Raw genomic sequence first — 27814 nt, 5'->3', positions numbered from 1 at the left:
CTGCAGGAAGCAGAACAACGCGAAGCATGAGCTGCTGTCTGGGCGTGGCTTAAATAGCCTCCAAAGATGTCCCAGGTATGTATCCTTCCCCAACTAGGTATGTATCCTTCCCTGGCCACGCCCGAGTGAAAAAATAGTCCCTATGAAAAAATAGTACCTTTCAGGTCTCAGGGAGGCCTGAAGCGTGCAGCATGGTCTGCATCAGGTAAGTGCACAAAACACCTCCCTTTATGAGCCTGGCGCCTATGCCGCCAGGACTGATGTCCAACATGAGCCTGGCGCCAAAGGCGCCAGGTCTGAGTCCAAAGAGCCCCTATAATGGGCCGCTGGGCTTTTACCCGAGGGCATGATGCCTGCTTCCGGGGGTGCTGGGCCTGGCCTGGTGCTCCGGGGGTAGGCATCATGACAGCACTCCCCCCCCCCCAAGGCCCCTCCCAAGGTCGTTCCTTCTGGAGGTTTCGGTTTGTTTGGGAAATTCCGATGGAACCTTTTTACCAGCCGAGGTGCATGTACGTGACCACTGGGTTCCCAAGACCTTTCCTGAGGCCCGTACCCTTTCCAATCAATTAGATAGAAAAGTTTTGATTTTGAGATCTTAGAATCCAAAATGTTCTTCACCTCGAATTCAGGCTCCCCATCTATCTGAATCGGTTCTGGTGGCTTTGTTAATCTGGTTCCTGGGTGCACTGGTTTCAAAAGTGACACATGAAAAACGGGGTGAATCCGCATGTTAGCTGGTAGGTCGAGCTTGACTGCCACTGGGTTGATTATAGCTTTGATCGAGTAAGGGCCTAAATACCTTGGATTAAAAGTTCGAGGCCCCTTGAGTGATAGGTGTTTGGTAGCCAACCATACTTGATCCCCTATTTGGTATGGAGGCGCCTCTCTTCGATGCAGATCCGCATTCTTTTTGTATTTCCCTTTCGCATGTTGCAAATGTGCAGTTTCATCCTTGAAGGCTTGAGTAATCGTAGAATGCAAATGGTCCACTGCGGGCATTTCAAGGCTCAGAGGTGAGTCCAAGTCTGAAGTACGAGGGTGATGTCCATATAGGGTATAAAAGGGGCTCTGACCAGTTCCAGAGTGTATCGAGTTATTATATGCATATTCTGCCACCCATAAAATGTCCTTCCAATTACCCTCCGATTGGTGCAACATACATCGTAGATATTGTTCAAGGGTCTGGTTCGTTCTCTCCGTCTGACCATCGGTCTGTGGGTGGTGGCTGGTTGAGAGTCTTACGTCGATTTGTGCCAGTTGACAACACTTTTTCCAAAAATGAGAAATAAACTGGCTTCCCCGATCGGAGACTAGTATGGACGGGAATCCATGCAAACGGATGATATTTTCGAGGAATTCTTTGGCAAGAACAAAGGCTGAAGGTAATCCTTTCAACGGAATAAAGTGGGCCATTTTGGAAAATAAATCCACCACGACCAGAAAAGTATTGTAACCATTACAAGAGGGCAGGTCCGTGATAAAATCTAGTGACAGAGTGTGCCAAGGTGCTGGTGGAATGTCTAAGGGCTGAAGAAGACCGGCGGGTCTTGTCTTTTGACCTTTGTTTTGGGCACAAACTCCACAGGACATCACGAAAGATTTAATATCCTTTCGCCAGGACGGCCACCAGAATTGTCGTTTAACCTTTTCCTCTGTTTTGGCAATGCCAGGATGTCCTTCCATCAGGGTATCATGATGACGGGAAATAACCAGTTCTTGCAATTCCTTTTCTGGCAAAAATAAGCGTCCTTGGAAGTAAGGTAAGCCATCCTTGACTGAAAAGTTAGACCCCCTTTTGATCCAATCCTGCAAGGCTGAAGAGTCCAGGAATTGTTTCACTCGTGCTTGAATGTCTTCAAGGGTTTGTAAAGTGGTTATCCCCAAAATTCTTTGTTCGGGAATTATCAGCACAGGTTCTGAGTTTGTGTCTATTTCTTCCATTCCAATTTGGGATAGAGCATCCGCCTTACCATTCTTATAGCCGGGGCGGTAGGTGATTACAAAATCGAACTCAGCAAAGAACAAAGCCCATCGGAGCTGTCGAGACGATTGAGCCTTGGCAGTTTTTAAATATTGTAAATTTCGGTGATCAGTGATCACGGTGTTGGTATGCCGGGCGCCGAGGAGATAATGCCGCCAAGCCTTGAAGGCAGACTTAATGGCTAATAGTTCCTTATCGGTGATCGCATAATTTATCTCCGGCGGCGAGAACTTTCTGGACCAAAATGCTACGGGGTGCAGTTGGTTGGTTTCAGGGTCTCTCTGAGACAGGACTGCTCCCATGGATAAGCTGGACGCGTCGGTTTCGACTATATATGGGAGATCGGGACGCGGGTGCTTCAAAATAGGTGCGGACGTGAACTTAGCTTTCAACTCCTGAAAGGCCTGTTCGGCTTCCTCGGTCCATTCAAAACGTTTATTTTTTCCCAAGAGTGCAGTGATGGGTTGCACCACACGTGAAAACTCCGGGATAAACCTGCGATAAAAGTTGGCAAAACCAAGCATGCTTTGGACACCTTTCACCGAACTAGGTGATGGCCATTTGAGGATGGCATCCACTTTCCGTGAATCCATTCGGACCCCTTTAGGTGTCAGGATGAATCAGAGAAACTCAACCTCGGTGGTATGGAAAACACATTTTTCCAGCTTGGCAAACAGTTTGTGCTGGCGCAGTTTCTCTAGGATGGCCCTGACATGCTTTCTGTGATCTGATTCCGAAGAGGAGTACACAAGAATGTCATCGATATACACGACAACACAGACATCGATGAGTTCCCGAAGGACATCGTTCATGAAGAATTGGAAGGCTGCAGGCGCGTTGCACAACCCGAAAGGCATCACCTGGTATTCGAAAAGTCCATATTTTGTACGGAAGGCCGTTTTCCATTCGTCGCCTTCTTTTTTAGGCACGAAGAACAAAGCTGAGGATGCCGGGGACTTTGACGGGCGAATGAAACCATTGGCAAGGTATTGATCTAAATATTGTCTCAAATGCAGATTCTCTGGTTCAGTAAGGGCGTAAATCCTGCTACAAGGGGGTTGTGCACCGGGCACCAGATCGATTTGGCAATCGTACGATCTGTGGGGAGGTAACGTGTTGGCCTGTTCCTTTTGGAAGACGTCCTGAAAGTCTTGGTACTCTGGAGGTAGTTGCACGGGGACAGAGGTTACTGATGCTAGATTAATCTTTGGATTTTCTGGGTAGCAGGTTTGTGCACAATCCGGGAAGGTTATTGTCTTCGCTCGCCAATCAATTCGAGGATTATGTGTCTCTAACCAAGGGATTCCGAGAATAAGCTGAAACTGTGGAGCCTTGATTACATCAAACACAACTGCCTCCCGATGGCCATCCGGACCTACAAGTGTCACCTCAGCTGTGGAATGTGTTACCGGTCCAGAGGCAATTTCGGTTCCATCTACTGTGGTGATGACATCTTTGTTGGTTTTAGGACGCAGAGGGAGGTTTATCCTAGAGACCAATTCTCGGTCCACATAGTTTCCTATAGCCCCGCTATCGATGTATGCCTTTATAGCATGCAACCGTTTAGGCTGTTCTGGATCTACGAGGACCATTGGCACAATGAAATGCGAGGTCTGAGAGTTAGTTTTCAAGCTCGGCAAGCGGACCCCTACGCTTGCCGGGCGTGGTCGTTTCCCGATACAGAGTTTCCATGGATTTTATCAGCGGCTCCTACCACCTTCTTGGGCGGCTTAACCGGGCAATCTCGTAGAAAGTGTCCAGAGGACCCACAATAAAGGCATAATTGCATCTGTCGTCTTCTTTCCCGTTCTTTTTGAGTTAAGGGTCCTTTAACATCTCCGATTTGTATAGGCTCCGAGGCATCAGCCCCCTTGGGGTTAGCGTGGGTCTTGGCCAACACCCGGGTTTCAAACTTGGACCGATCTGCTTTTCTGTTTTGCAGCCTGTGATCCAATTGGACCACTAAGTCTATATATTCAGTGCATTCTTGGGGCGGATTTACAACTTGTGCCAGGACATCTTTAAGTTCTCTGCGTAGACCTCGATAGAATAACGTGATTCTTTTATCCTCTGGCCAACCAGTTTCCACAATTAGTCTATTGAAGGTTGCAATGTAGGATAGAAGGTCTTGATTGCCCTGTCGCAGAGATAGAAGTTCGTCATCCAGAGCCTGTCCCTGGGAGTGTTGAGCAAATAACCTTTCCATGCTTGTTTGAAATCCTTGAAAATCACGAAGAATCGGGTCATATGGAGTTACCAGTGGGACTGACCAATCGGCAGCACAGCCTCTGAGATATGACAACACAAAGGCTACCTTGGTCTGATCATTAGGGAAGGCCCCAGGTCTGCATAGGAAGTGCAAACGACACTGATTCATGAATACGGCGAATCGTTTGGGGTCCCCAGCAAAGCGTTCAGGTGGGGCCAGCGGCATGTTTCCAGGTAGATAAGTCTGCACCGGGTTACTGGAAACCACAGGAGCGGGGTTCCCCCCGGAACCGGGTAAAGGAGTTTGTCCAGCTTGACCTTGCAAAAGCTGTCTAGCCAGGTCATCAGCTCTATCCTTTATTACAATCACTTCCCTCCTGAGGGCACTAGTCTCTTGATGAGCGGCGTGTACTTCGGCCCGTAATTCCCCCAGTAATTGGGCCAACTGGTCAGTTTCGGAAGTTTCCATAGCGCCTGGGTGGGAATTTGTAGGAAGGCTTCGCGTTCTGTAACGCTCACCTGGTTCCCACGGGGGCGCTGGTCTAGTCTGGATTGCTGTGGCCTCTTCTAGCGTGATGCACAGGACCCGGAACACCGATTGGACAGGACCTCCAAATCGTGCTTGCCTGGCCCGTAGGAATATCCTTCTGCAGACGAGAAAGGGGATTAACAGTCTGCAGAATAGTGTGCTAGCTCCCCCCTTTCCCCCTTCCCCCTTCGTTCCTCTCTAACTTCCTCCAAACCCCGGTTTAAGCTCACCTTATGGTTTGGAAGGATGAACTCTCCATCCTGCTTCTGGTGCAGGGGCGCGTGTTCGTCCAGTTACTTCACTGGTTTTCAGAATGGCGCTGGCAAAATCCACTTGACTTTCCTGAGCGATGCGCCGTAAGTATGTAAGTTCAAAGTTCAAGTGAGGCCCCCTTTATGTTGTCTTTCTAACCTGTGATCTGTCCTTTATTTCAGGTGCAGAATGAAGGCGATGCGTTGAGGGGTTAAACTGCCGAGGTGAATAGTGATGAGGTCGATCCCTCTAAATGTCCTTATCATTCCCCAGAAATGTCTCTTGTCCTTTCCCCATACGGGCCGGGGTACTGTACCTGCCAACGGGGCGGCGCCGACCCGAAATGTGGAAGAAAAGCCGGTAAGTATTATGGCTGTTAATCAGGCTTTCCTTCTGTGTTCCTTCTGCTCACCTTTTGTTTCTTCCTCTCTCTCCTAGGTGCAGAGATGTGGCGTCCGATGCTGACACCCACGATGGAGCCGGGAGATGTCTCGAGGACAGGTGAGTGAAGCGTGGCGCTGCAGCGAGCAACGCGATGCTTTTAAATGGAAGTCTTTCTTCAGGGATGCTGGCGAGAAGATTACGGATGCAGGTAAGAAGTTTGAAATAGTCCTTGGTTTTCACCTTTCTCTTCTCTTCCTTCCTTGCAGGTCTTCCAGGTTCGAGGCGGGCGTGGCTGGAGTCCAGGCGCAGGAGCAGACACGGTGAGCGTTAAGCTGCAGGAAGCAGAACAACGCGAAGCATGAGCTGCTGTCTGGGCGTGGCTTAAATAGCCTCCAAAGAAGTCCCAGGTATGTATCCTTCCCCAACTAGGTATGTATCCTTCCCTGGCCACGCCCGAGTGAAAAAATTGTCCCTATGAAAAAATAGTCCCTTTCAGGTCTCAGGGAGGCCTGAAGCGTGCAGCATGGTCTGCATCAGGTAAGTGCACAAAACACCTCCCTTTATGAGCCTGGCGCCTATGGCGCCAGGACTGATGTCCAACATGAGCCTGGCGCCAAAGGCGCCAGGACTGAGTCCAAAGAGCCCCTATAAGGGGCCGCTGGGCTTTTACCCGAGGGCATGATGCCTGCTTCCGGGGGTGCGGGGCCTGGCCTGGTGCTCCGGGGGTAGGCATCATGACAGCTATGCCCAAATTTCTGTTAGTCATTAGACACCAAAACAGTAAGTTTGTTGCATAAATCCGCATTCCATCTTAAGGTGATGGAAGGCCGGTCAGTAACCAACATTTGCAATTCCTTCATTGTGTTATGCTTAACAAAATGTTGGTTTAGGTTTAGCTGTATAGTTGCATGATCACTGGATTCAATGTTATACACAATAACGGGGTCAACAAAGTTGGTTAATGCTCGGGAAATGCAGAAAAAGTCAATCATTGAGCAAAATGACACACGTTTCTATGTAAACTTAGGTCCTGTTTTAGCACAGTCCACAAAATCTAAATCCCAGTTGGAAAAATAATCTGACCATCATTTTCCTCTGGTCACTGCTCTCCTGGAAGCAACAATTAAAAACTGAGTGGGTATTCTGTGCTATACCTAAACAACAAGAATTAAAATCACCTCCTAAACATATATTAGAACTCCGATTTCGTAGACATGCATTTTCAAGAATCAAATCCAGCTCGTCAAGGAGGACGTCCTGAGGCACTTTGATAAGATTCCAATATAAGGAAATAAGAAGATAAGAGTTTCGTACATAAGCATTATTACTGAAATCGACCACTAACAAATGATCAGAAGAATAGATCAAACTAGAAGAGCAATCAATAGAATTGTTGATAGCAATTGCTAGGCTGCCGGATGGTCGTCCTTCAATTGCTTTTGAGGCATATGAGCAATAAGTCTTAAATCCTTGAAGGACTAAGTCATCAGTTTTCATAGTTTCTTGGAATAGAATAATAGTAGGTAAATCTTCTGAAGCAATGTAACTAAACCAGTTCAGGAGATTGTAAAAGCCACAACAGTTCCAGGACAATATAGCAGACTTACTACAATTGTCATGCTATGGATGTCCTGTAGATGTTTTGGCCACTAATTGCGCTTTCATAATTGGTTCCATCCATGACCAGTCTTTAATACTACTGGCCATGGAGAGGAATTGCGAGATCGTATCCTTCTCCTGAAGTGGTCATTAGGTCCCACTGCGTTGCATTACTCTACTTTAAGAATGGAGGCTGCGTGAAATTGCACGAGCCCTGTGCATCTAATTCAGAATCGAACATATGAATCTTATATCCTAGATCTACCAATTCGGTTCTATGGAAAATATAAGTTTTAGAATGCTAACAGAGGAAACATAGCTTATTATACAATGATTGTTATGACATGCTAATGAAATCCTATCAAAATCGCCTGAATTAAGGGTATGAAGTGTGGAGATTTGTGAAAGCAGATTCATAAGATACAGTCGATTTATGCACGAGTTTCCTAGGAATTCCGCTTTACCCACCCATCCTATTATAATGAATGTAGGCGGCAAAGCCCCCCCGGTGGACAAGGTAGTCAGTCGAATTTGCTACGAGTCCATCACTAGAACAGTCCCCTCGATGCTCCCATTTTAACAGAAGATTGGGAGCTGCCCATCATTTGTGGGCTACCCATTCCCATTAGAATCAACCGGCAAGGACACAATAGAAGCAACCCCTTGTCCTATTGCCTTATTTATCAGTAGGCACTTGCTCACGGCTGCAGACTCCACTTCCCGATTTCCATCCTGCAGGGACATTGTTCGTGTAAGATTATCAGTATTTGGGATATTGGGGTGTTGTGTCTGAATAGATGGGTCACTTAATAGTTGATTCAATAAGTTCGGAGTAAGTAAGCCTTCAGTGAGAGCTTGTCTCAAATTTCTTAAAACGGGGGCATGTGACTCTGGGCAGCCCGTTCGATCCCTGGGGTTAAGACTAGACCCCAGGGAATGTTGGATCGAAGTTGCTTCCTGCAATGCATGTGCTGAGTTACAGCACTCCGTTCCAGGCAACACATCAGCAATTACTGCTGAGGTGGGTTTGATGCATTTGGAGGCTGAAGTTCGACAAACCTCTACATAAGAGAGTATGGAAGGAGTGGGATTTGGATTAGTGATTCACAGTTGGGTTTGGCATAGTAGATGTCTTTTTGATAGCTGAAGAGATGATTCCACTGTTAATATGATGGAAAGTGGATGACTGCTTTCTACCTTCCACTAGAAAGTAATTTGAAACTTTCTTTTGTTTTGGATCCAGATTACTGGGGATATTCAATTTCCGAACTGCCTCTCCAATGTTTCGCTGGCAGACGTCGTCTATTTCGATTAGTTCTGTGGCCGCTTTAGCAGGGCTTTCTCCTGTGGCTTCTCCAACAATATGAACAACTTTCGGAACCGGATGTTTGCCTTGATTCGATTCAAGATTCGATTGTAGATGAGATTGACTTTCTTCACTAAGTTGGTTTAGATCAATTACCTCGTCATCACTGTTAATGGCACAAATAGATTTTATATTGAGATTATGAGTATGTAATTTATGTAGGGGCATATTTTTCGATTTGTTTTGGTTGGGCCATTGAGAATTTTTACTCTCCGTTTATCCGCCCTATTCTGCAATCTTCTGTCACGTTGTGACAAAAATACAGTAGCACCATTGAGGCGGACCTCTTTGTCATCGTTCTAACTCTCTTGTTCAATGATGTCTGTTAGAGCAGTGGGTCTATCAACAAAATCAGCTGCCTCCTGTGGCATTCTATCATCAGCACTGCTCGTTCATTTGAGTACTGTTCTCTCATATCATCTATATCTATTGCACTTTTCAGTTCTTTGATGCTTTCAGTGATAAATAGCAATGATTGCCAGAGGGCAGAAGGAATGGATTCTGCTTCAAGACCCACCCTTTCTCCTGTGACTACGTCAGGCAAAAGAAGTCCAGGCATCACGTCCCTAGGAAAAGCCTGGATTTCCTTGCTAGAGGTAGTCACATTCACAGTTTGTGAATAAGCGGAATGGGAAACAATGGCGCCAGGTGCCTTATTACTATTTCTTCCGACACGATTTCCTCGCCATAACGGAGCCCTCCAAGCGATTAAGCTTGAAGAGAATGTTGCTAATGGAGAATTTAATGTCCCGAGTCTCGAGGCGGGTAACCTCATGCCCCTTATCCAATAGATCCAAAATGCAGCTGATGACAGGGAAGCTATATGATTCCTCTAAAACAGGAGAAGAGGGTGACTTGGGAGCAGGAGAAGGTGTGGCATATTTCTCTTCTACAGTAGATATGATTTGGACCGCTACCTTTTCCGAGCATGGAAATATTGTCAGGGATGATAAGTGGGGCTCTTGGTAAAGATTTGTTGCTAATGCTTATATTACGATACGGATCAGAATGGTGATTTATTCACGTCTCGAGGCTGTGGTAATTCTTGGAAGTTTAATAAATGGGTTGCTTACAGAATAAAGGGAAATGTCATCCTTGTCACTTGGTCCATGGTGCAAGGGCGTAATTGGAACAAGCGAAAGTCTGACCCGCTTATCCAGGTCTGATATCACAGGTCCCAAAATGGAATTATCACTCAAAGGACCATAATTAAAATCCATAGCATAGTTAAAATCCATAGCATTAAGTGAGCGAGATCTTCTCAATGGATGTAAATATTTCACAGCTTGGTCTGTGTGGATTGATTTTTCTATGTCCTGGAATTCCTGCATTGAATATAATGTGGTATCTATAAAGGATTTTGCTTCTTGTAAACGATGAACTTGAGCTAGGATATTAGATTTCACATTTACATTGGGCTTTGGGGTCTAAATGCCATCATTAAAAGGAAGCTGCATGGTCTGGCTAGTCCTTCCTTTGCATTTCGAAAATAAATCAAGCAACTGATTATCAACCTCTTTAGGGTCACAGTCAACAGCCGGTGGTTCCATGGTGGTCATCTTAGCATTATCGACATTCACCACAGAATCAGGAAATATTTTATGAGCCATATTGGCCTCCACACAGTGACCACTGCGTAGACCACTTGCCATACTACAAAGAGTCGGGGTCCTTTAAGCAAAGTAAACTACAAGGGGAGCGATAGCCACTGGACTCAAAAGCCTGCACCATTATCCCAGTCAAACACGACAAAAACGTGCATCAGAAACACTTGCCGATAATGCTGAATTAATGCTGAAATTATTCAATTAGTAAGTAGCAGACCTTTTCACAACATATCAAAAATACAAAAATACAGACCGCCTCAACGGTATTGAATAAGTCAAGTTTGATTAGTACAACTCATCAGAAGAGAAATAAAAGCACCTCCCATCTCCCAGCCCAACAGCCCACTTCCGTTGCACTTAGGGTGCGATTGCATGCACCAGTTATAGGGCTGGTTGGGAAGTGGGGTGGGAGGAGCTGGTGCGTTAGTCGACGTGCAGCCACACCGACTAAAGAAAAATAGATAAAAAAGAAATAAAAAAAAGAAAGGTGAGCGACACTGAGAGTACCCTGTTAGAAGTCCAAACACACAAGTCCAAGTCCAAACACAGAAAGCTGCAGTCCCTAGAAAGATATTTACTTTCAGAAATCAAATGAAGAGCGCATTTCGTCACGCTGTCCACCGCCGGTGTGTCATATTGCAGACTCCCCAGCCCAACAGCACACTTCTGGTGCACAAACATTGTAATGTTGCGATTAGCAGCAATAATATGAATGGATACTATTCTAAAGTAAAAGGCGTTTGGTGTGGGAGTTTGGGAGAAAGGTAGGAGCAATAAGTGGGGTTAGGGTTAGTATAAAGTAGTAGGATGTGGCGGAGTTGCGCGTGGGAAGGGGCAGTAAGGGAGACACAAAGAAGTGCCCCCGTAAATAAAAAATATGTAATATATTAGGCATGATTAGTAATAACTAGCTGGATTCCTGGCGTTGCCCATGTCCTGATCGAGTCATGTGCCCTGGAGGATGTTGCTTTTGTCCTCATGTCAGCAAGTCTTGTTTCAGATTGCTCGGGCATCCCATTTGCCCTGGAGAAAGTTGCTCTTATCCTCTGGTCGGCAAGTCCTGCTGCTGTTTGTTGTGTTTCAGAAGCTCTTGATATAGATTTTCACTTTGCATCAGATGGAGCTTTGTTTGTTTTTTGTGCAGCATGTTTCAGACACTCAATGGCTTCAGCAGTAAAGGTGCCGGAGCCGTTAACCCCTTACCGCCCTAATACGGTACATGTCAATCACCTGAAAATTCTTTGAGCTGGTGTTACCAGACGTCCTTAGCGGGTCCCGCAAGTGGCCCAGCATGCTAACAACGGGCCCGTCATTAACGGGCCAGTTGTTAGCATGCTCCCCATTCCCATTGGGCCCTATCGAGGCTCAAATGGGAATGGGGATGGTCCGGGTTCCCTGAATGGGGAAATACCGGGCATCCAAGGTCGGAATGGCCTGGTATTTCCCCATTCAGGGAACCCGGACCCGAGTTTGGAGGCCCAATGTGTGGGAAATTAGATTTTACAAATTGGTTGACTGCCTGGTTATGCCATAAACGTCCACCTAGATGGCACAACATAACAGAGAAACATTATGTGAGACGATGACTATACCTAAACGTCTACACAACATTGAAGTTTCTTTATTTATTTAACAATCTGTTTTTCAAGCGATTTATAACCCAATATTTGAATCACTTTACTGAGCAAGAGGTGGATGTCTGGTAGACTAATGTCTAATGGAACAAAACAGAGCATATGGTTAAATAGATCCCCTGTGGAATGATATTACCTTGCAAAAGTGAGAAGTAAGCATCAGCTGCACTTTTCATTGTTTCGGCATTACAGTTGGTGTCCGTCAGCAGTTCCAGCAGCCGGGCGCGAGATATCCTTAAGTCACTAAAAATGAGGGAAGATGAAAAAGCAAACAGGGTCTGTGAGGTCAAAGGGCAGTGAAAGAATTAATCTGAGAAAAAATGTGGCATGGGTAATGTCCACAGTGTAATTGGCTGTAATGTGTAATGTGTGGGACATTAAAAAAAAGATGGCGTACAGGTTGCTCTACATACATTTACAAATGTTCAGTCTATAACACTAACATTCCCAAAAGACACCTGTCATTTCTGATATTTACTAATAAATATTTACAGCCCTTTTTCCCTCTTCTATTTCTTTTCCCCTGACCTCCTCCTCCTCCATTTCCTAAGGCTCACATTCTGAGCCTCTTAGACGACGACCTGAAGCCTCAGCACGTCACCTTTATTGCTACAGCTGCCAGGCTTAGCCTCCTGTATCGCTTTAAAATTCGTCCCACTTGACCTATTAAGCCACCAAAACATCCACTGCCACCCTGGTCCTCAGCAGGCAGGGTTACTGCTTGAGCCTCCACATTGGAAACCACTCTCCTTGTTTCCAACTCTCAAAACTGTTAACCTTTTTTACCTGTACTCCCTACGGTTTATAGTCATAATGTCGACAACAAAAATGTCGACAGTCAAAATGTCGAAAAAAAAATGTGGAAAAAAAAAATGTCGACTTTTTTTTTCAATGCATTTTTTTTTTTTTAAATGGGGGGGTTCCCCCCCCCCCCAACCCCCCTTTTTTAATTTTTTTTTTAATATTTCCCTTTTTTTTTTAACTCCCGAACCCCTAAAATAAATATATAATTTAAAAAAACGAAAGTCGACATTTTTTTTTTCGACTTTTTTTGTAGACATTTTTGTCTGTCGACATTTTTTTTTCGATATTATGACTGTCCACCACTCCCTACAACGTCCCGCAATACTCATCCACTTCTGTAAACCACCTGCACATGGGGTGGCTCTCAACAATGCAATTAAATTCCTTCTTGTGTTCAAATCCATGCAAGACCAAGTCCCCCTCCCGTTTTCTAACAGAATCTATCTCACACTATCTCCCAAGGTTTCCTCAACCTAACCATTCCCTGCCACCTTGTGCTGCCTTCAGCTTTTGCTCCTTCCCTCTTTCGAAGCAGCATCAATAGAACTCCCAATACTCTGTAATTAAAGATATTCTAACAGTGACTTGCTTCAAGATAGCACTTTAAATCCACCTTCTCTACCACGAGGGGGCCCCAGCGTCGTGTAGTGCTACCATTCCCTCAATAGTCACCAACCACCAACATCATCACAGATTTGTTTTAAGCTGTCAGTTTACTGTTTCTAGCTCTTTCCCACCACCACTCGGTTTAGTGTATTATCATGATTATGTAAAGCACCCAGCAGTGGGACTGATCAAGCCATCAATATGCCATTTGTATTGTGTTTATTGACAAAGCACGTTTCATTTGAAAAAAGTATCAAATTAAAGGGAGCTACACTCAGTGGTTCATGGAAAAAATGTAAAATATAAGCTTTATTTCATCATTAAAAAAAAGTGAGAGAGAACTTTCAGTGTGACTTTAAAAACAAAATGTCATCACGATTGTGGATCTGTTTTGACCCACCTACCAATGCCTTGTCATAATCCACAGTCTCCTAACGGTTCCTGTTTTGGCTGCCATAAAATGGTGACTGAAGCGACTGCATCGCTAGATCTTCCCTGATCTCGTGCAGAATTTTCTACCAGTCCTTAGTATATTTTGGTTCTTCCATGATATTTTGGTTATGCTAGATTAGAGGGATGTGTTTATTTATTTAGTATCAGATAGTCAGCAGATTAGCTAACTTTTTATACAAAACACCAAACATCACGTTTATACATTTCACCAAAAATCGTATTATTACGATTTATCTCAAACACGTTTTACAGATCATAAAACCAAGAGAGCAAGAAATGTCATCAATGCGTTTCACTGACTGCTTCAACTTAAGCACAATTTCACATGTAAAAGTTTTTAAAATATTAACATTTTCTTCCACAATTTGGTTAAAAAAATTATACATCCCTCTTGATTCCCAGACATCCAGATCCAGCAGAGATTTGTCTTGGTGATGGAAGCAGGATGTCCTGCTGCTTGAATTGCTATACTCACTCAGAAAAGAACTTTCACAGACAAGGTTGAAGACGGACTCTATGTCAGATTTTCCACATAGCCTACATCTTCAATCTCTTCTCTGTATAATGTTCCCAGTTATTTCTAGTGTTTTGGCACAATTAAACTTCAGTCGCATGTAGTCCCAAACGAGCGAGTTCCCAACAAACTGGTGAATGTACATTGGCAAACACTCCCGTTCCATTATATATGAAATTAACCTACATGCGTTAGTTTTGGTGGCTAGTTTGACCAACACATGCTCCGCAGTCACCTGACTAATCAGCTCTTCAAGCATATGTTTATGATATGCCAAAGACATACCGCAGGGGTTTGCTCTTCGTCTACCATTCCGTTTGTTTGCCACTTTCTTAAATTTGTTTTATGGCTCTGAATTGCATAGATTGAGTTCCTCTAGTTGAAACCTCAAAAAGCCAACCCATGGGTGAGTCCCTTGTGGCATTTCCCATTTTTCAATAACATTTTGAACAATTCAGCTCAACGCTCTACTTCATTGGAACTACCTTGAATTCCAGATATGGGCAATTTTAGCAATTTCTTCAAAATACCCAATTCCAATCTGGTAATCTCAGTTAGTAGACCCAAAGCCCAGATCTCGCCCGCATAAAGGACCACTGCCAAGATCTTGGTTAGGTAAAACCAAATCAGGATACCAATGCAATATACTCCACCTTCATGAGCAAAGAAAAAAATTCCACGTGTTAGTTGTGCCGTTCTGATCCTCAGTTTATCCAGGTGTGCCTGACCTTTAAAATGACAGTCCGGAGTCACTCCCAGATAGGTGTAATTAGCAACCTCTTCTACTATTTCTCCATCCATCTTCCATTTGTAGTGACTAGACCTTGTGCCAGGTTTGTTAAAAACCATGATCTTGGTCTTCGTGGTGTTTACTTTCAATGAGTTGGTGGGGGGAGTACGCGAAGAGGTTACTTAAAGCGGTCTGTAAGCTCCCAGGGGTCAGATCCAATGAGACAAGATTGTCACCATATCCCATCCACTGTAGGGGGTGGTCTCCCAGTTTTGGCGGGATACATTCACGACTCGCTAGGGCATGGGATGCATTCCGTGCTCCTCTGCCATTGCATGGTCTTCAGGCTCTCTGGTGGATCTGAAAATTAGAGGGGGGTGGAGGGGCAGGGGTGCGCTGGAAACCAAAGTGGACTTGGAAATGGTTTTCTAAGTGGCCCCATATTACACCGTACGAGTGAATGTAGCAATAAAGACTGAATGCTCTAAGCAGGGCTTGGGGGGTTAAACACAACAAAAAACGAATATTTGTTAAGGGTGAGTACAGTCTATCTCTGGGGGGCAGTTTGTTAGTTGGAAAAAGAGGGGAAGCACATAAGTGCTTTTGCTGTGGTGTTAGTAGTTTCAGTTTGAATAAAACGGTCACTATGCATGGGTTTGCTTCTAGGTCTCTCGATTGGCAGGTGTAGGCTCCCGAGTCCACATGGGAGGCTTTGTGTGCCCGTGGCGTAAGGATGCATTGGTATGTGGGTTATCGAGGGAGATGTGGAGTGCTGCTGTTTGGTGTCAGTATGACGTGTTCTACATGGAATGTATGTGTGTCGTATGTTTGCAGGAATATGGAGGGTTTAGTATGGGTTAGTGGAAGGCAAACAGCAATCTTCATGGCATCTGCTTAAATCGCAGTAGCGCAGGTAGCTTGTTGGGTGACTGAAACCCACTGTGTTATGGTCAGCTACGTTGGGTCTCTCTTTGACAATGGCCTATGGCTTGCACGATAACTCGGCATATTAAAGAGACATGTTTTAACTGCATTCATGAAGTTCAGGTGCTCCTTTATTGTGCGTATTATCTTGGAAAGGAAGTTTCAGAGTTTATTTGAGATGTTTGAAAAGGTTGGTCTACCATATTTCATTTTCGAATAAGGTTTTGGTTCAAGGCGTAGGTCATTGCTAGAAATGTTGGTCTATGGCGAGAACCTTTATTAAAGGGCAGTCTTTACAAGAATGAAATTCAATTGGCGAATCAGAGTGGAGCCTTGGGATTTCCAGGCTCTACTATGATTCTGCCATTCTTCCAACTAAGACTGTTCCTTATGTGCCTTCGGCCACATTTTTGTCCGGTTTTGAAAGGGACGATATCCTGCTTATAATTAAAACTTAAATATTCTTGCGCCCCTGATCCTGATTCTTTGGCCAGCATCGCAATGAAGGAAAATCCTCCATTTCGGGCCTTGTGTTGGAGCACCTTTTTTACAATATTGTAACTAGTGGCTCTATACCCATGAGCTGGCGTAAATCAATTTTAGTGCCCGTTTCAAAAAAGGGAAACCGCACTATCCCTTTTGATTACAGATATCTGGCAATGCTAGCCAGAAAATATTTACAGCCATTCTTTAGAAAAACTCTCGATGGGCCTTTGACAAAGGACTGCCCTCCCCTTTTCAAACGGGATTCCGTAAAGGGCACAATCCCTTACACAATCTTAGTGCCCTTCACTTTGTTATGGCGACATGCAAGAGTAAAGCAAATTGTAAACTTTACCTTTGCTTTGTTGTCTTTACGAAGGCATTTGATATGGTTTCTCGCCCTTTTCTCTGGATGAAATAATTCGATTGAGGAATAGATCCGTCATTATTATTTTTCATTTCTGCTCAGCACTCGGACACTGTGGTCGTGGTGCGTACTAATCGGGAGTGGGCAATATTGCGGCAAATTCCAGTTAATATTGGCTTGAAACAGGGGTGCGTACTAGCCCCCTGACTTTACAATCGCTTTGTGGCTGATATGGGTCCAGCTATTGATGCCACGCATAATTCCTCCCCTCCTCCACATTGGCAGTACCAGTTTCATAGATTGGATACGCTGATGATACTATCCTTTTGAACCAAATCCCTTTTTTTTGGCAGCACTCCCTAGATGCTCTGTCCATTTATGACACCAAAATCCACCCACGGCTTGTTTGTATCTTTCCATGTTATTAAGGAACATTAATAAAATTAAATTTACAAACAAAAACATCTTTTATTGTTGCAAAAACTAAAATCTTGATTATTGGTGTTAACTCGAAAGTGGGCAAGTATCATTGGTTGTTAAATGGTGTCAGTTAGGAAAGGGTGGACAGATACATCTATCTAGGTACCCCAATTAGCTCATCTCCCCTTGTTGAATTCTATGGCGATTTTATTCTACCCAAAATTTAAAAAGAAATGGTTTTACATCAAGAAATGTATTAATAAAAAGGGTGGTTTTAATATTGATGGTTTGACCTTGATTTGCTGGAGGAGTATTCTACCGGGGGTTGTTTACGGCCTGGCAGTATTAGCAGTATCTAAATTGTCCTGGGTGGACAAGTATGAAGAAATAACAAGTTACTTACCTGTAACTCTTGTTGTCCAGCATGGGTCTGGCATGGATTCACATGCTCATGAATACTCCCCGTTGTCAGACTGGGAATCCTCGGTTAAAGAAAAAATCAGTTTCAGTTTTGTTTCTGAACTGTCTTTCTCCTAATAACCAATAACTGGGCTCTGGGTCATACTGCCCCAGCCAATGACTGCCCTCTACCTAAGCCCCTCCTCTGGCAGCCATCTTCAGATTTGGTAGCACGTACAGTGGCGGTAGGGCCAAGAGAAGAGCCGCAGAGGGGTAGGAGGGAGGGTTTGCATGTGAATCCATGCCAGACCCATGCTGGAGAAAAGTTACAGATAAGTAACTTGTTCCTACTCCAGCATGGGATCTGGCATGGATTCACATGCTCATGAATACAGGAATACATAGCAGTACACATAAGCACAACCACGGGAGGTGGCAAGGCTCAACATTAAGCATTTCAACAACTCAACATGAAGCATCTCTTACCTCCTCACCAGGCTCACCTTCAAGCGAACAGGCTGCACAGCACTGCTTGGCCGATCCCGGTCGACACAGTAGAATCTCGTGAAGGTGTGCGTCGACCTCAACGTACCAGCCAGGCAGATGTCCAGCAGGGGCACACCAGACAGGAACGCCGTAGTAGCACTGATCGCTCTGGTCGAATGGGCTCTCGGACGGCCAGGCAACGGCCGGTTTGCCTACCGGTGACAGTGTATGACGCAGCCGGAGAGCCATCTGGAAATGGAAGCCTTGGAGAGATCCTTCCCTTGGTTCACAGGACCAAAGTTCACAAACAGCTGTGATCGAAAACACTTTGTGCGGTCCACGTAGAACTTCAGCGCTCTAGCCACATCCAGCGAGTGCAAAGTCTTCTCAGCAGGCGACAAAGGCGATGGGAAGAAAACATGCAACACCAAGGGCTCGTTGAGATGGAAGTGCGATGGCACCTTGGGCATGAAGGAGGGGTGCGTCCTCAGCACTACCCTCGTCTCGTAGAATGTCAGGTACAGGGGCTTACAGGAGAGGGCCTGGATCTCTCCCACTCGTCGTGCGGAGGTGATGGCCACAAGAAACGCTGTCTTCCACGATAGAAATTTCAGTGGCGCCGAATGCAAAGGCTTGAATGGCGGACCCATGAGACTGGTCAGCACCACGTTGAGCTCCCACGCCGGGGCCGGAGCCTTCAGAGCGGAACAGTCCTTTCATGAACTCCTTCACCAGGCGGTGGGACCACAGCGATGACCGCCCCGGGGTTCTGGTGTAGCGGGAGATAGCCGCCAGATGAATTTTGATGGAGGCATGCACCAGCCCCGCCTTGGCCAGCGACAGCAAATACGGCAGCAATTGAGGGGCCGTAATCCGTAAACTGTTGATCTTCTGTGCACGGCAGCAGACAGAGAACCTCTTCCATTTATGTCCATAGCACCTGAGAGTCGAGGAAGCCCTGGCCTCGGCAAGTACCCCCTTGCAGTCCACCAGGATATCATAGCCTCCGAACTCTAGTGTTGCAGGAGTCAAGCCTGCAGGTTCAGCGATCCTGGGTCTTGATGCAGGATCGTGGCTCCTTCCCTGGCGAGAAGATCCGCGTCCGTCGACAGCTTGACTGGAGGGGACGCTGATATGTCCAGAATGTCTGGGAACCATATCTGTCTCAGCCACGCCGGTGCGAGGAGGATCATCCTGCACCTGGACCGTCTGAGTTGACTGATGAATCGCAGAAGCAACGGCAACAGTGGGAATGCATAGAGGAACAGGCCGTCCCAGGGGAAGGAGAATGCATCCCCATGCTCCCCAGCTGGGGAAACCTGCTGGTGAAATTCTGGCACTTGGTGTTAACAGCCGTTGCGAACAGATCGATCTGGGGGTTGCCCCACCGTCGGAATAGGAGATCTACCTGATCCTGCCGAAGCTCCCACTCGTGGCAAGAGCGCAGCTCCCTGCTGAGTGAGTCGGCGGCAGTGTTCTTCACTCCTGCCAGGTCAAAGGGTACCAGGAACATCCCTTGGGCAACGGCCCAGTGCCACAGATCTTGCGCTTCCTTGGAGAGAGCCGGGGATCTGGTGCCCCCCCCTACTTCCGGATGTAGAACATCATGGTGGTGTTGTCGGTAAAGACCCGTACCACCTTGCCCTTGAGGGACGGAAGGAAGGACATGAGAGCCCAGAAAACGGCCCGGAGCTCCAGGAGGTTGATGTGCAGCTCCCTCTCCTCCGGGAGCCAAAGGCCTCTTGCGCGGAGATCTCCTGTGTGTGTGCCCCATCCCTCCAGGGAGGCGTCTGTTGTCACAGTTTCCTGATGCGCTGGGGTCTGAAAGTCCATGCCCGCCGCAAGATGCTCGCGGGTGCCCCACCACCGGATCGCTTGTCAGAAAGGCTTGTTGAGGGCGATCTTGTCCTAGAAGCTTCCCGCCACTTGTATCCAACCGGCGTTGAGGAACTCTTGCAGCGGCTGCATCCGCTACCTGCACAGCCGTACGAGGTATATGCATGACAACATCATGCCGAGCAGGGAGTTGATCGACCTCACCCTGGCAACTTCCATGGTCAACCGCTGTTGTACCTTGCCCAGGATGGCCTTTATCCTCTCCTCCGACGGTGAAGCCAGCCGCGCCACCGTGTTAAACCTGGCTCCCAGGAACAGGGCGTCCTGCAATAGCACCAAGCAGGACTTTGCATAGTTTTATCGAGCACCGCAGTTCGGTGAGCAGGCGGACGGTCCTCGCTGTGTGGTCGACGGCGAGTTCCCTTGACTACGCTCGGCTGAGCCAATCGTCCAGATAGTGGTAGACGTGGATCCCCTGCAGGCGCAGCCGCACCGCCACCGGCGTTAGGCACTTGGTGAAGACCCTTGGCGCCAAACCAAAGGGCAGTGCCTTGAACTGATAGTGCCGCCCTTGGACCATGAAGTGCAGAATTTTGCGATGTCGCTTGCATATGGGTATGTGGAAGTATGCATCCTCCAGGTCCAGTGACGACAGGAAATCCCTTCTTCCAGCTGTCCCAGCACGTGTAGAAGGGTGACCATCCGGAATTTCTGGGCTTTTATTAATTTGTTGAGGCGGCAGAGATCTAGGATGAGCCGCCAGCCGCCGGTCTTCTTTCGGACGAGGAATTACAGCGAGTATACTCCAGAGCCCCAGAGCCTCTTCGTGACAAGCTCTATTGCGCCCTTTTCCAGCATTGCTCGTACCTCCAGAAGTAGCTGTGGAATGTGGTTTTCTTTCCTGGCCACCGGTGGAAGGTGGGGACACTTCCTTTGGAACTCCAGAGTGTGTCCGCGGGCAAGGGCATCCAGCACCCAACGGTCGGTGGCGATGGATTTCCACACGCTGACGAAGTTCGGGTGGGGGCCCGACGTCCCGGCTGGTTCAGGTCTGCTTCGCCGAGACCTTGCCACCTTGGGCCCCCTGGCGACGACGATGTCCACGGGCCTTGCTGCGGCCCCTGTAGGCTTCCTGCGGATGAAGAACGGGCTGCCTGATGGTACAACGAAGAGCTGCCGCCAAATCCTTTGGAAGCACTTGAGACTTGCCTCCGGAGATCGGAAAGGATGGCCGTCGCTGATGGAGCGTGCCGAAGGCAGGGGCCATCTCGGTGTCCGCCTTGATGGGCTGCAGTGACTCGTCCACTGCCTTGCCGAACAGGTTGTTCCCGTCGAAGGGCATGTCCAGTACCCTGGTCTGTACGTCCTGACGGAAATCGGTGGCCCTGAGCCAACCACGCCGGCGAAGGCAAATGAAAACCGGTGTCAGCGATGTCCGTGCCTGCCGTGATGGCGTGGTCAGAAGCCACCTCGCCGTCCTGCCCCGACAGTCCAGGCGCTGCTGGATCGTGCGCCGGAGGTAAGAGCAACCTCATCTCTGTGCACAGGGTGTGCAGTGCCAGCAAGATGTCTTCCGACCTGTCCGACGGTGGTGGCATTGGTTGCGACGGGAGCGTCGGCAGAGGCGTGGTGTCCTCCGGTTCCTTGTCAACCTGCCGTTCTTCGTCGGCTCCACCCTTGCTCTCCACGTCCACCTCGTCGGGATCCTTCCCGCAGGCCCTGACCTCGTCGAACCTCTTGTCCAGGACTGACTTGATGACAGACTGCTCTTCATCGGAGGAGGTATCCGAGTCCGCTAGGACTAACGCCCCAACCCTTTCTCAGCCCGGGGCTTCACGAGGGTGTTTTCGATCGGTTGGAAAGAAGATTCCCTCCGGGATGGCAGGGAAACTCTAGGCCTGGAGGTCGTCTCCATTGGGATCACCTCTGCGGGCTTTGCCAGGGACGCCACGACTCCTTCAATCGAGGCCTTAGCAGGGTGAATCTGGGCCTTCACGACCTTAGGCACGTCTGGGGCCTGGCAGCCGAGGAGCCCGAACCAACGGTGCTCCCAGTGCCCGCAGACTCACAGTGCTTTGCCTTCTGTTGGGCCCCCGTCGCCGGAGCACCCTCAAAGGTCTTAGAAGACTGCTCAGACTTCTTCTCACCTGCTGCCGGGCTCTTCGCCTCCAGCCAGTCAGCGAGTCGCTTACGACGGTCCTTCATGGTCTGGACGGAAATGTTCTTGCAGAATGCACAGTCCTCCTCCACGTGCAACTTGTCGGAGTGCAGGCAGCAGAGGCACCGGGAGTGCTCATCTTCCTTGAAGACGTTCTGTAGTCCACATCCTGGGCAGATCCTAAACAGCTTGGATCCAACGGGTGTCGAGTCTCCTTTGTCCTGAGCCATGTCCACGCGGTGTAGGCCTCAAAGATCTTCCTGAATCCTCCAAGAAGTGAAATTCGACAAAAATCACCCTTGAGGAGCGTAGAAAATTCCGAAACGGGTCCCCGTTAATCAGAAGATGAATCGGTAGAGCTTGAGGCTCTATTTGACCGAAAAAAATAAGAGTAAACCTCTTTGAAAAAACGCAACACGCAGTAAAAGCTCGAGAGCTAAGCACGAGGACTCCCAACACTTGAACGTGCAGTAAAAATCTGAAAATGGCTGCCAGAGGAGGGGCTTAGGTAGAGGGCAGTCATTGGCTGGGGGCAGTATGACACAGAGACCAGTGATTGGTTATTAGGAGAAATACAGTTCAGAAACAAAAATGAAACTGATTTGTTATTTTACTGAGGATTCCCAGCCTGACGACAGGGAATATTCAAGAGCATGTGAATCCATGCCAGACCACATGCTGGAGAAGGCAAGATTTTGCGTTCGATTTTTGGAGTCCCCCACTCCGTGCCTGTTGAGGCCCTCTGGAGCGAATTGGGGGTTCCCCCTGGTCGCTCATTATGGCTTCAGCAATGTTGTAGCCTTGTACTCAACATCCTCACCTCCCTCCCTGGACCTAAAACATGGCCTTATGGCAACACAATATTCCCAGGAGTGTGATAATACTTTCCTGGCTGAACCACGATCCACTGCACTCAGCCACTTAAGCAATATTAATATTGAGCTGGATGACATCGTATTTCATCTTTTTTTTAATCTCAGTTTATTATTTTCAACACAACACAAAACATTACAGTGGTTCAGTGGATCAACCCCCTCCTCCCTTTAGCTCATCACCGTCTGTTACAGATCCCATTTTTATTATACGTCCATATCCCAAACGAAATTACACTAAGGTGAAAGAAGCGCAGTGGCTCAGCAATTCTACCCCTTCTCTCATATAACTCCATAAAAACATGTCTTTTCCATCACAGTTGTACACGTGTATCCTCCTCAGTGTGTCTTGGCTAAGTCCCTCCTCATCATCAATAAATGACTCCTCCAACCACATGCGTTTACCTCTCTGCAGTAAGCAGTGCACAACAACCACCCCAACCATCGTTCAGGTACATTCAGTGTGGCTCCCCTTCAGAATCCAATGCAGATTTTGGAGCTTGTGCAACTAGGTAATGTTTATAAGTGGTACAGGGGTGGGGTGCACTATTGTTCTGTATTCCATTTCCATCTCATTGCAATAGAAAATGTCGTCTTTCCATCGTTCAACCACAGAACCATGAAGTCCACCCGACACCATTGCCACTCTCCTCTTAGTTAATAGCAGTAGCAGCCCCGCCAGTCTTCTAGGTCGGTATGGGATCTCTCTGGTATTACCCAATAGGGCGGTCCGGCGGAGAGGCTCCACCTTCTTCCCTATGATATCACTCATTATCTGAAAAACGTGCACCCAAAATCGCGCAACTACACACAACATGTATGAAGTCTGCTGATGTGGTGGCACACTGAGTGCATTTATCTGAGGTGTCTTGGAAGAATCTATGCAAAACTGCAGGTGTATAATAAAACTGTTGCAGGTACTTAAAATGAATCAGCTTAAATCAACTATTAAGGGCTATCTTCCTCGTCTGCGCACAACAATATCACCACATCTTCTCTAAAAACAGTGTCCCCCAAAGAGATCTCCCACTTTCTCCGGGATGACTCCGCACAGCTCACCCGGCCGTCCTGGACCATGCCGCATAGAGTTGACACAATTCTACTGGGATCAACCCGTTTTAACATCCCATCCAGTAGAGGTGCCACCCCTGGTTCTTTAGGAAAGGTCGAGAACAAGTCTCTCAGGGTTTGTCGTAGTGTACAGAAACCGATCCAGTGACGTGAATGCCCCGCATCCCCTCCACAGTTATAAACTGTCCTTCCGGCGAAGAGATCCCAAAAGCACGATACACCCAAGCGCTTCATACAGCGTATGAATCCCAATTCACTGGTCAAAGGTAAGCCTGGGACGTGTATTATCGTAAGTTGGGGAGAATAAACGACTCCTCCCTTCACTTTCTCCTCAATTCGATCCCATGATCTACAAGTCAACTCAACTGCGTTCCCTGTTCTGGAGCCATTAACACAACCACGTGAAGTGAATATGGCGCTGCAAGGGCCCTCTCTACCTCCACATGTCTCCGATCTATGCTGTCCCCAAACCAACAGGTTAAAAATCCTGCTTGGCCCACGTCATAGTACGTCTCAAATTTAGGTAATGCCAATCCCCCTGTCTAGTGGCGCTGTCAATTATTCCCAGGACACGTGCCCCCATTTGCGTGGCCAGATGAATCACAAGACCTCTGATTGTATCGCTCGGAAATACGCCAGTGGCAAAGCCAGGAGTACATTGAGAAACACAGAGAAACCTGGGCAGCAAAACCATCTTGACCAATCAGATCCTCCCATACAAGCTAAGGGGCAGCCCCATCCACCTGTCCACCACAGACCGAACATGTTCCAACACTTTTGCGTAATTACGCTTATAGAGTTCTTCTGGGAATTATATGATGTCAATACCCAAGTATCTGGTGTATACCATATGCCACTGGAATCTATAACCATCAGCGAACTGTTCAGTACAGTCAGCGAGTGGTAAAAGCACTGATTAAGTAACATTTCAGACCAGAGAAATTTCTGAAGCGTAGCACATCTACTATGATTGATCCCAGGTTATTATGTGCGGTTTTGATCTATATTACCATGTCGTCTGCATAAAGGGACACCACTACCTTATGGCCATATAGCTGAATTCCCCTGTGGACACGTTTGTCCCCAAGTAGTTCAGCCAAATGTTCAATCGCCAAAGCAAATAGTAGAAGTGAAAGGGGACACCCTTGTTGTGTGCCTCTCCCCAATAGTATATTCGATGTCAGCTGGTCATTCACTCTGATCGTCGCCACAGGAAGAGTATAAAGTAATGAGGTCATAGCTATAAACTTCTCCTCCATCTCCATCACCATACTCTGCAATACTGGGAAGAGAAAGGGCCACTCAAACAAATCGAATACTTTTTCAGCATCCAATAATGCTGCCACAATCAACTCATCCTGTTGAACCACAGATAGTAGGCCAAACATACAACCCATACGAGGTGGAACGCCCTGGGATGAATTCGGACGGATATGACTGCACACACCTATGCATTAACGGTGCTACCTGTGTTGCCAATACTTTAACTAAGTACAACACAGCGATCACCGCCTCCCTCATAGACTCTGGTAGTTGACCATCTCTCAGAGCCTGTTGACATACCGCTAAAAGATGCAGAGCTAGCTTCAACATGAAATGTTTATAAAACTCAGCCGTGAAGCAGTCAGGTCCAGGGGCCTTCCCAGATGACCGCGCCTTAATCGCCAGTTGGATCTCCTGTATCGTTATGGGATGATTCAACCACTCTCTCTCATCATCCATACACCAGTAAAGCGCAACCTGATCTAAATAACTGTATCTCAGGTTACGAAACCCGATTTTGCGAGGAATAGAGGTGGGTGTCGAATGTGCAGAATTCCTGAAAAATATCTCTATCTGCATGTCTCAACTCTCCATGCTCATTCTTAACAGAGAAGATGTGCGTGTTGGGCGTTCCAGTCCTCACGGCCCTTGCGAGTAATCAACCAGGACGTTGTACCTCCCCATATTGTCAGACAGCCACCTTCCCCAACAGAAACTTTGCCTCTCTTTGCGCCAATACTCTGAAAGTATCCTGTTCCTATCTGATCTCCTTCTGTCTGACTGGCATATTCATAGATCCCGTATCTGTCTGCATCTGTCGCAGTAGTACCTCACTGGTTGCTAATTCTCTTCGGATTTGTCTTAATATTCCAGACTCCTTCAAGGCGCACTCCCCTCCAATTACACATTTGAAAACTTTCCCATAGCACAGCATATGAATTGACCGAGCCCACGTTTTCCTCAAAATAATGTATCAATGGCATGCGTTCTCCCAGTCCACACCTCATCAGATAGCCCATCACTTTTAAAAACCCAGGGCGGTCTCCCACCCATCTGCCCCGGCACATCTTAAGTCAACACCACTGGCACATAATCTGACAGCGTACTCGCCAATATTGTGGCCTCAATCACCCAACCAGCCATTGTGTCTCAAATCAGAAGATAATCCAATCGTGATGCCGATTAGTGTACCGTGGAGTGAAACGTGTAGCCACCCACACCCTCATGCCTAGTTCGCGATATATCATTTGACTCCAAGGCCCAACATAGATCTCGTAGTTGTAAGGAAGGCATGGTATCGAACAGTGAACACACAAACACACAAGTGATCTCAGTTCAAGGGTGTTTATTGAACTTCAATTCGGTTTGAAAAACACCTATCTAATCCTAAATCTAAAGATGGGAGCAAGCTACGACCATCAAATAATAAAGAATGTGGTCCTTGTAGAGTCTGGCCAAAATATAAGGGCCTATACTAGTAAACCTATTGCCAATCCTTACTTCTAAAAACAAATGGTGTGGGAAATAATGGTATACAAAAGAAAAGTGTTCAAGAAATTATGTCGGGATAGTTGAGCCATTAGCTTCCCTTCCCCACGTTTTCAGCAAGGGACAAGGCAGCACACTCGAGCTTAACACATACTCTGGCTTTTCTAGCACAAGAATGCAGTTCAAAATCTCAGTATCCGGACCTTCTGTGCCAAAGTCTCTTTGCCATTCAAAGTCTCTTATTTCAGAGGGCCTGCTGCGCAAACAAATATTCAAAGTTCCTTTCTCTTCAGGATTCTCCTATGCACAACTTCTCTGGTGATTCACAGTTCACCCCGGGTTCCCCTCCACCTGGCTCAGGCCCACTTTAACACAAAAACTTCAATTGGTCTCCCTCCTCCGGGCTCGGACCAAATTTATCTAATTTCCAAATGTTCTTAACTAGATCAAAATCGAAGACTTTCGACTGTGCGCAGGATTTTGCTTGACCCGTCACAGGACCACTTTGTTTCACAATTATTTGTTCTCTTCTTAAAATGTCCCTTTCAACTTTCACATATGCCACTTACAGCTGGACACCTTACAGAGACCTTCGATTGAGCACCTACGCGGTGCAGGACCACTCTTTCAAAGGTATTGTATCAAAGTCTCTTTAAAGTTCAAACACTCATAAGCAGTTCAACTTTACTTGTCACATGCATTTTCACAATGTTCATTCCAGTGCTCGCCATACAATGCTGCTGCTTGCAACCTTGGTTTCAACACAGACCGGTCTTGTATCAGTCTCCCCAACTCACCAGCTGTGTTGATTTCACTGGCGCTGCTTTGTTCGTGGAGCCAAGGACGGTACCAAGGCCACTGCTCCAACACACAATACAGAATTCTTCAGCCTGGTTTCCTGGTCTTATGCTTTCTAATCTCGAGGGCTCTTGAAAGTAATGGTTTCTTAATGATAATGATGTGTTATTTATATAGCGCCTTTATCCAAAGCACTTTACAGAGCACATATTTACATACAATATCACCCAACCGAAATTGGTACTCATCTATCGACCTCGGAAGGATGAAAGGCTGAGTTGGCCTTGCCAGGATTCGAACCTGCGACCTGCAGATCACACTCCGATCGCAGCAGCGAGCGCTCAACCCGCTGAGCTATCTTACTGGCTTTTCTTGTCGGAAAGGTCAAGGGAGCTTCCCTCCTTGTGATCACCTCGTGTTTTGCCATCTTTCTTCTCTCGTTCAGCTGCCGTCTGGAAACTACTGTTTCCTCGCAAGCTTTGCCTCGCTCAGAGTGTGCTTTCGTGCTCCGCCTTTTATCCGTATGGGGAAGCTTAAGGGAAGTCAGGTGTGTGTGATGGTTATTAATTGCCTGACCTCACC

At 47.0% G+C, this 27814-nt stretch overlaps 1 protein-coding gene across 2 annotated transcripts in view; it reads right to left on the bottom strand.

Moving 5' to 3' along the window:
• Nucleotides 1-27814, bottom strand: part of BROX (BRO1 domain and CAAX motif containing) — a 904523-nt gene that overhangs the window by 597615 nt on the left and 279094 nt on the right. For both annotated transcript variants that reach the window (XM_069608616.1, XM_069608615.1), the window contains one exon: nucleotides 11697-11803. In XM_069608616.1, the coding sequence (XP_069464717.1) occupies nucleotides 11697-11803 (107 nt within the window). The remainder of the gene's footprint in view (nucleotides 1-11696; nucleotides 11804-27814) is intronic.

This window comes from Ambystoma mexicanum, chromosome 4q (genome assembly GCF_040938575.1).
Source record: "Ambystoma mexicanum isolate Mex_15411 chromosome 4q, UKY_AmexF1_1, whole genome shotgun sequence".
NCBI lineage: Eukaryota > Metazoa > Chordata > Amphibia > Caudata > Ambystomatidae > Ambystoma > Ambystoma mexicanum.
Note: the sequence above shows the minus strand (reverse complement) of the source record. Positions and strands in the feature narration are given on the sequence as shown.